Here is a 9,217-nt window from a genome sequence, read left to right on the forward strand (position 1 = left end):
GAAGGTGGGTGTTTAAATGCTTGATGTATTTATCCTTTGTCAATGACGGATTGTTTAGATCCCTTGTCAGTATAGGAGCAGACTGCAATCCCTTGTCAATGTAGAAAAGTAGAATGAGTCGTTTCTCTTGTAGTTGAACCAACATCTTACTATATTCATTCTAATTTCTGAACGAACGCCATTCTCCTCAAAAAGCGCTTAAGATCTCTATGCTTTCCATAGTCGGCAAACGCTGTTTGTATTCTCTCATCTAATGTAATGTACTGACGTCGTCTAAGTTTCCCTTTAAGATTCAAGGCCCTCCTCTCACATAAGTAGTCGTTGTACACGGCTTCTAATCTTAAAGTCTTCACTAATTGGTACACATTAGGACTTGACTTTTCAGTCAATACATTAACTGTATGGTTCCATCCCTCGACTGCATTGTTAGGCCTGTGCCGCTGTTGGGAGCAGTTCCACATGGAAATGTCAAAAACAGAGTTGTTCATCCACTGTTCAACGAAATAATCCAAAAACTTTCACAATATGTCGTGGTTTGGCGCATCTTCCATCACACACAGCCATCCATCATCGACGTCAGCCACAGGAATGTAAGCCAGAGCTGAACACATTCTTATACACAGCCGCATGTCTGGATCTGTTTTGTAATAGTTTGTCAGTCTCAACTCCTGCACCTTTCGCTACAAACATAGGTTAAAGTGATAATTACAACAACTGATCTGAACCTCGGGAAATACTCTCTTCAGAGACGCTATTGCTGCTGCACGTACGGAAATGTAGCTAATTCTGGTAAACAAATTAGAAATCGTAGGGGAAAATCCAAGCAGTGTCGCTTATAACGGGAAAAAAACGGTTTTTGCCTTAGTGTCGCAAATGACGGTGTCGGAAATGTCGGAACTCCATATAGAACACAACTTTTTTTATTCAGATTCCCCTTAGGAAAAAAAATAAAGATCAATTTGTTGCAAAAAACTCTTTGATTACCTTTACCAAAATATTATTTACTTCATCCGACCACTCTTGGCTTATTTGTTTGTTGGGAAAAAAAATCGAAGACTTTCTCTCTCTCTCTCATTTCCATTATATTTATTCATGTAAAAAATTAGTTCCAAGTAAATGACCCTTCAAAATTCAAGCTACCATTTGGTTTCTATAAAGGGACACAATCTCTAAACACTTCCGTTCAATCGTAGCTAGGCACTTACACAAATATATTTCAGGGAGGAGGGTGAATCAATTATCTCAGAGATAATAATAATAATTTTCTGTAAATGTTCAAATTATTATAATTATATTAAATTTAATTAAAATACTAATATTATTTAAATATGTAAATTAATAAATATTGTATTGTTACTATTACATGAATAAGTATATAAACTGTATGAGATAAGATATATAACAGCACGTATTCATTACCTAGCTTGATTGTAGTTAAGATCACGAAAACTTGCATAACAAAAACTGCCCTGGAGAGGAAATTAATGCCAAATAGATAAATAATTTAATATTTATTGAATAACAGGAATGTTAGATCCAATTGACAAAAAACAGAGTTCCTGATTAGTATTTTGGTACTGTTATTCTATTCAAAGCCTATGATCCGAATATTGTCCTTGTATTCCAATACGTTCGACAGAAATAAATAACCCTCAATTATACAATCAATGTTGAATAAGATTTTTTTCATCACGGAGCCCTTGGACCGCCCTAAATACGTCCTTCATGGTATCTAATAATTGTAACTGATTGTAAGCTTTCAGTATACTACTTGGTGATTGAGTTTTGGGAATTTTACTAATATCAATCTGAATCTGCCCAAAGTTATAATATCATGTGCACTTGGTGAAAACGAATTTGTTATACATGGATATTTTATATCTTCAATTACAAAGTATATATTTTTCTTGGGCATGGTTGAAAAAATGTTTTGACAACAATAAATCAATTTTTATTTTTTGTGTTATGAAGTACTGTTTGTGTGATACCTTCGGTTAGTGTGTGAATTACTCTTGTATTTTTGTTGGGGCAGGAGAGTGTCATCTATTGCTGCATCTAGATGCTCGTACATAGGAGATACCAATGCACGTCATTCATGTACATTTTCCGAGAATAAACCTTTCAACCGTTGACTGATGAATTTGCATATTATGGGTATTGAGATTGCATTTACAGTGCGCATATCAGGAAAACTACTGAAGAATCAAGCTTTTTTTTGCTACTGAAGGGCAATCCCAATGTGACGGTTGTGGCATTCAGACAAATTTCCATTCATTTTAAAATTATTTTCTCAGCACCTTCAAATATAAACTCTATCAATTCATGTAATTTCATTTTCCTTGATGAAAGGTATTTAATTGCAGAATATTTCTCCTCCATCTCAAATCAGCCACAGAAAATACATTTTTTGTACTTGTGACGGGTGTGAAACTTCTGAGACATGACTTTATGACCTTCCTGAGCCTTTAAAAAAACTCTGTTAAACATAATGGTTTACTGAAAACAATTTCATTTTATTTTCACATAGCGAACATTACTCAAAATTTAGAAGCTTCTAGTTTCTAAAAATATTACTACATACTTTTTAATACATATTTTTTTCCCTTTGATGGGTGTGACAAATTTTGTGATTGGTGTGACATCATGCACATGTAGGATTATGAAACAATGTAAAGGCTATGAAAATTATCATAAATAGATTCTTCAAATTAAGGTTTTTATTAGAAATGAATTAGGATCCTTCAGAGCTTAAGATATAGAAACAATAAATGAGACAATTAGAACGAAATTTTAATTATTTTAGTTTTGTTATGGTATAATATTGTATCATAATGAAACTAAATTAAGTGAAAACACCACACATAAAATCCAATTTCTACTATAAAAAGTAATAGGTTTGGAAATATGTTATTTAAAAGCCATGAAATTAATGTTTGTATTAATAATTCCAAATTCTGTATAGTTTTCCCTTTAATTTCATATACGTATAATAAGTGATATGTTCAATAGAAATGAATCAACTTTGTTTATCCACTTTCACATGGAATGGCTCTGAAGCAGTATTAAAATTAACATTTGTAGAATCTTTGTACACATGAACTTCCGAAAAAAGTTCATCAGCTTTGCGATTTTGTGCAAGGATTTTATGCGAAAGTGACGAAACAAGAAGTATATTTTCCTACTCTATGAGCTTTTCCAATTAGTTATTATATTACTCTTCTTATAGCTAACACTTGTTAAGCATTTCTTCAAAATGAAGTCATGTTGTAATCAATTTCAATAATGATATTTGATATCAAACAATATTTGAATCGCGTAAATGTTTACATTAAAAATTTAATGAAAATATTTGTCTTGCATTACTAAATGTAACTACCTTTGCCTGCTAAATGTTACAATTTTACCTAAGTGCATGCAGTGCTGTCTCATATGCTAACATGTAGTCACAATGTGTACGTATCAAAATATTTGTTAAGGTACCCTATCGAAAACATCATCATGTGTAGTTATATCAGGGGCATACTGTTGGTTCTAAAATAGTGTATTATTGTCCAAAATAAATTCAAAATACGTATGTGGAGAAGTTGAAAGTCAGCTGTAATTCAAATACTGTGTATGTAGAATGTAGATTTCGATAGATTTCGATATAGTCCTATATAATAAAAACCAACTAACAAAAAAGGTATGTCTAAGGAGAATGAGATGAATTAAATGAAAAGTGTAACAAGAAGAATTAAAGAAAAGTATAGTGTTATATACATATTGTTTGAAATTAAAACGTAAGTATAAAGATGTGTGTGTGTAAGTGTGTGTGTTTTCTGAAGAAATATTTAGATGTTATCGATAAGAGTTATAATTTTAGTAGGATCTTAAATGATTAGCTGGTTGAGCATCTCTCTTGAGATACTCAGTCATTAACATTATCGTACATTTCAGGTAAAGTTCTATTCTCTTCTTAATTATTATTTTCCTTTTGTAATAATTTTAGAGCATTAACAGTATTGCAGTTCTATAATTTCATACATCCCATTGTTATGAATGATGTACAGCTTAAATACTACATACTAAGTTTGATATAAACAAACAAATTATGGAATATTAGCATACATTTCCAAACACATTAGTAGACATAACGAAAGTAAGTATTAGAATATTATTGACTAACATGAATAGAGCAAAACTAATAAAAATTAAAATTAAAAATTTGCAGGCATTCTTAACAATAAAAGTTAAAATTGATTTTTTTAAATTTTGTTCGAAACCTGTATCTAATATAATGGTCACAGTTTAATTTTTTCACTTTACGAAGTATTTGTACTCACTGGAAATGGAAACCTTGATCTTTGTATAAATCATTTATCAAAAGGTCGCTTTATTAACTACTGTTTTTAAATCATACGAAACGATTGCTTTGTGAATCAGTAAGATTCTATATAAAAGTGATTGATGTAAGTTTATGCTACAATGTGCATACCTCAGGTCTTCAGTTAATCTTACAGTAAAAATTCTAACATACATGTTTTAGACAGAGTATGAAATTTATATCAAATCAGACTGTTTCTCATTTGTGTCAACGATGTTCTGCTTCGACTAAATCAATTTCATTTCTATATTTGTATTTTTGTGACTGAAATCTTAAGAAGAAGTTCAAATGGCATGCAAAGTAACTCGAAACTAAATCAATTACACTGCCTAGTAGAGAAATATAAATTGGCCTCTGTGTCTCAGATTGCATAGGTTAATTAGGAATTTGTCTACTTATATTCACGTTTTCCTTCCTCATAAGATGATTATATAAAAGTTTGTTAATGATCTCTTAACATTGATGCTTCTCTGCTTTACAGCTCTTATAAAATTGATAAGAACGTCTGGAGTGATATTGTTTGTTGTAGAGTTAATACAGAATAAGAACTTTGGTGCAGTATGTAAATGACATGGAAAAATATTTTCACTTTTCAGTTCATCCGTCAGCAAGGAAGCGAAGCCTTGAAGAGTCCAGAACTGGAAGAAGTTGACCTTCCAGTTTTGGAAGCCATCTTGGATCAGGACGGTTTGGACGTGCAGTCAGAACTGGAGGTATTCGACGCTGCTTACAGATGGTCAGCCAGGGAATGCGAACGAAGAAACTGCCCACTGGATCCAAAATGCCAGCGCGAAGCACTCGGGACAGCCTTCAAGAAAATCCGTTTCCTCACGCTCAGCAAGGAAGAGTTCGGTAGGGGTCCCGCCCCCTCGGGTCTCCTCACGGTCGAAGAAGTGTCGGCGATCTTCATGCATCTCATATCAGAAGGACAGTTGCCGCCTCCGAACACCCTCAGCACGGTCACGAGGGCAAGGTGCAAGGAAGCGAACAAGATCTTCAAGGAACTGTGTCGCGACTATCTGAACCTTGTGTATCCGGGAAGCAAGGATGGTTTCCAGATAGTCGCAGGGACTCAAAGGTTCTTCCAGTCCACGGAAGACATCCAGGAAGTCCAGGAGCGGTTCGAATCCCTGCACAACAGATTGATAGTCAACATAGCTTTTGCAGGGCAGCAGGTGAATGTTGCCTCGCTGAAAAAGTTGTATCCGGATTCGGACGTGACCTCGTACGAGGAAGAGGTCGAGGTGCAGTTGCTGAGGGACGAAATGCTTATGGCCGTCTGCCTATACAAGAGGAGGGTCAAGTGGGGATCCCAGGTGGTGGTCGCTTTGCCCAGCCCGGTTCTATGCTCCAGGAGCAACATCATCACCGTCAAAATCAAACTGAAGAAGGAAGGATGGTATCCTCTCTTTGTGCCCGGATCGGTTGTCTGGGAGAATTTCCTCCCTCAGGAACCTACCAAACCGTCTTTGATTGCTGGGATCTGGAGCAAAGATCCCTGTAGCTGTTAAATACATAAAAGGGAAGAACACCGAGTCATAAAAGTTTCGAAAACTCACAAAGCGCACACGCTATTTAGTGTGTGTCACTGTTTCGCTATCGAAGTAGCTGCATGTACCATTCTGATAATTTATCAATATCCATGGCGTACAAGAACAGCGCTTACGACATATGTTTTCCCATCACAAGGATATAACAAGAGGGCATAAATAAGTGTTTGTGCTTCGAACGGGGGTGAAAGTTCTGTTCTGAACATATTAACTGATATCGAAGATATTCAAATATGAGAATCTATTTTTCACCAAGTACTTAATGTAATATACCACACTGAAGTAATATTGAGACGAATATTGTAAAGATTGTTATTGTGCAAAACATTATCAACATCATACACATGAAACTTAGAGGAAAACATTGTAAGTATGAAGATGAAGCACATAATGATAGTTACGAAAGCAGTAAATAAGAAAAAGATGTTGAAAATAGTTTGAAAATTCATCTTCTACTTCGTATTCACAAAAATACTAAACTTGCCAGATCTCTCGCAATAATATAATATGTTAAAAAAAAGTCACAATGAAATTTAAAATTTATATAAAAGGGAACGGCGACGATGGACTGATAGTGTTTTCAGCTATATGAACAAATCAGGAGCTCTCACCACACAACATTAGCATATATCATGACAAAATGCGCATAATTTTTTGTAATATCATTAATTTCTTCCCACGTAAGAACCATCGGAGAGCAAGGTTTTTGTTCCAAAGAACTGAATGACATAAAGATAGTTCAAACTGTAGCCATGATTATATGTATATTTGTGTTTCGAAAGTAATACTGCGTGGAAATTTCCATAGATAACGATGATAAGAACAAATAAGAACGGATGTCATAAAACAGTAAATTTGTCAACAAACATGATGAAGCTAAACAAGGGATGCCTTGACGAATGAGGAGGTGATAAATAATATCAACAAATGAATAACATAGATTTAAATTACTAACTTGCTCCACATTTGTCAGTTTGCAAGTATTCTGAACACTAGAGAACAATGTTTCCTTTTACGTGCTTATTGCTGCACAATAGTGTTCCAACACATCTCTCTCAGTGCAGAAATAACCAAAAAATAACGCCTACATGCAAAGTGAAATAATGAAGTAGAAGATGAAGATTTTCATGCAATGCAATGTTCCCATGCACTTATTTTCTTTAGAAATGATTAAACAAATAAAGACTGTACCTATTGTGTTTCATTGCTGCAATAATGAAAGAGTAGAAGTATATTCTTTTTGCGTCCTTAACATTTTTTCGGTGGTATGTTACATTATATATATATTGGCAAACTTGCACAGCTATTGTATATATTTTACAGTACATGATTTATGGTGAAAACACTTTTATATATTACTTTAAGCTGTTACGCAGAAATTCTATTTCAATCTTTATGAATGTAGGTTTTAGGATAACGTCCATACAATATATTTGCAGGTTGTGTCCAGTGTTTCTCCATTTCAATTTATAATTTTTAATTTTTTGTTTTATTTTATTCTTTGTTTCAGTTGTCTGCTTCTTACTTCACAATTTATTTAGATATTTTGGAGTGACATTTTCCTATATTTTGTGGAAGTTGTTAACATCAGATATGTTAATAATCGATCATGTCCATGAAGGAAGAGTCGAAAAGGCTGCTTAGGACTAATCCGATACACGATTTTGATGATATTATATGAAAGGTATTCCTACAAATGAAGATTATGTTATATATCCACACAGATATCTCAAAGAAAAGGACTTTTGACATGTCAAGGTAATGAGACGTGTATGGGAATTAATTTTACTCGAAGTAAGTAATAAGTAAAAATATATATTTGGAGAGGCATTGAACCAAGTGATTGTTCAGATGAACATGAAAAGTTAAGCATTTACATTTCCAAATTCCAGCATATTTGCATTCGTTAGAGATTTCTAGCTGTAAATTTGTAAAATAAATACCTATATTTAAATATTATTATCATGCACAGCATTGAAAATTTCGCTTGATCATACTACTTATACATTTTATGAACAAATAGTGCAACTGTAAATTTGAAATTCTACAATATATAAAAGAATTGCTCAATTTATATGGCAGTCAGCACATTAATTTAGATTTTCTGATTTTTTTCCTGCTGACTTGTTAATAGTCCTTTTCTATTTTTTACAGCAATAGTTGTTTTCTGCATGTTTACGTGTTTATAACTGGGAGACTTCCAACAAATTTTATAAAGTTGCTGTTTTTCTAGGATTGTAAGATTGTACAGAACTAGACGAGACTATGAAAATGTGATATTTTATTATTGTTCAGATTGTTTAATGTAAATATGTTCACCATTTACGTGAAACACTTGTCAGAAGGAATACTTATAACTAGAAATGTAAGTTATTCATGTTTGTAGATTCTACTTTCATTGTTTTATCTTGATTGCTTTGGTTAAGTTAAAAGTATGGAAGAATATAATCTAGTCATGTACATCGAAACCATTTTACTTATATTGACTATCCTTAATTTAAGGCAAGTGGCAGCCTGTTTATTTTCAACAACACAATGTGTACAGGTCCACATTTATTTAGATAAAATCACATGACTTTGTTGAACTATGTATATAATTGTTATTTTTGAACTGTATTATATTACTGTCTTCAAATGAGCATGAAAATGTACAAGTTCTTCGTTGTAATTTATATGAAATGAAACTAAAGTTTGTTGTTTTTATTAATGAATGAATCTCCAAGCTACGAAATCGTACAATCCTAATGATGATTCTCTTTTCCTAAATTAATTATCTACACATTAATGCCATTCTGAGAAAGGAATTAGTAATAATGGTTACGTTATACTTGGAAATAAACATTGCCCTTACCTCGATGGAATACCTTTCATGTAACTCATATTTAGTTTCCTTAAAAATAGTACTTTAATGTGCTTAAAAAAGAAAAATAACCATTTATGTAAAAACAAAATTTAACAAGTGATGAAATATTTAATGTATTTTTCATCCCATTGTTGGAAAAATTCATTGTACAGATAAATGTGTTCTAATTAAGCAACTAATATGATTTTTAATTCATGGATAGTTTTGACATATTGTTCAAAATTATTGAAATCCTATTCTAAACAAAGCCCTACATAAAAATCGCGTTGAAATATGTAAATATAAAATTGTTAATGTACGATATTCGACTGATTTTTAAATGAAATCGTATAGTGAAAATATATTTTTTTAAGAAACAATGTAAATGCATCACTGTGTCAAAATTCAATGAAAAGTAAACAATGGAGAATTATGATAAAGAACGTCACGGGATATGATTAA

At 32.7% G+C, this 9,217-nt stretch overlaps 1 protein-coding gene across 1 annotated transcript in view; it reads left to right on the forward strand.

Annotated features, from left to right (window-relative positions):
- Nucleotides 1-8,769, forward strand: part of LOC145988453 (uncharacterized) — a 34,913-nt gene extending 26,144 nt beyond the window's left edge. Inside the window, exon 6 of the mRNA XM_083123334.1 lies at nt 4,960-8,769. Coding sequence (XP_082979460.1) covers nt 4,960-5,874 — 915 coding nt within the window. The 3' untranslated portion in view covers nt 5,875-8,769. The remainder of the gene's footprint in view (nt 1-4,959) is intronic.
- The last annotated feature ends 448 nt before the right edge of the window (nt 8,770-9,217 follow it).

This window comes from Lepisma saccharinum, chromosome 1 (genome assembly GCF_977018435.1).
Source record: "Lepisma saccharinum chromosome 1, izLepSacc3.1, whole genome shotgun sequence".
Lineage (NCBI taxonomy): Eukaryota > Metazoa > Arthropoda > Insecta > Zygentoma > Lepismatidae > Lepisma > Lepisma saccharinum.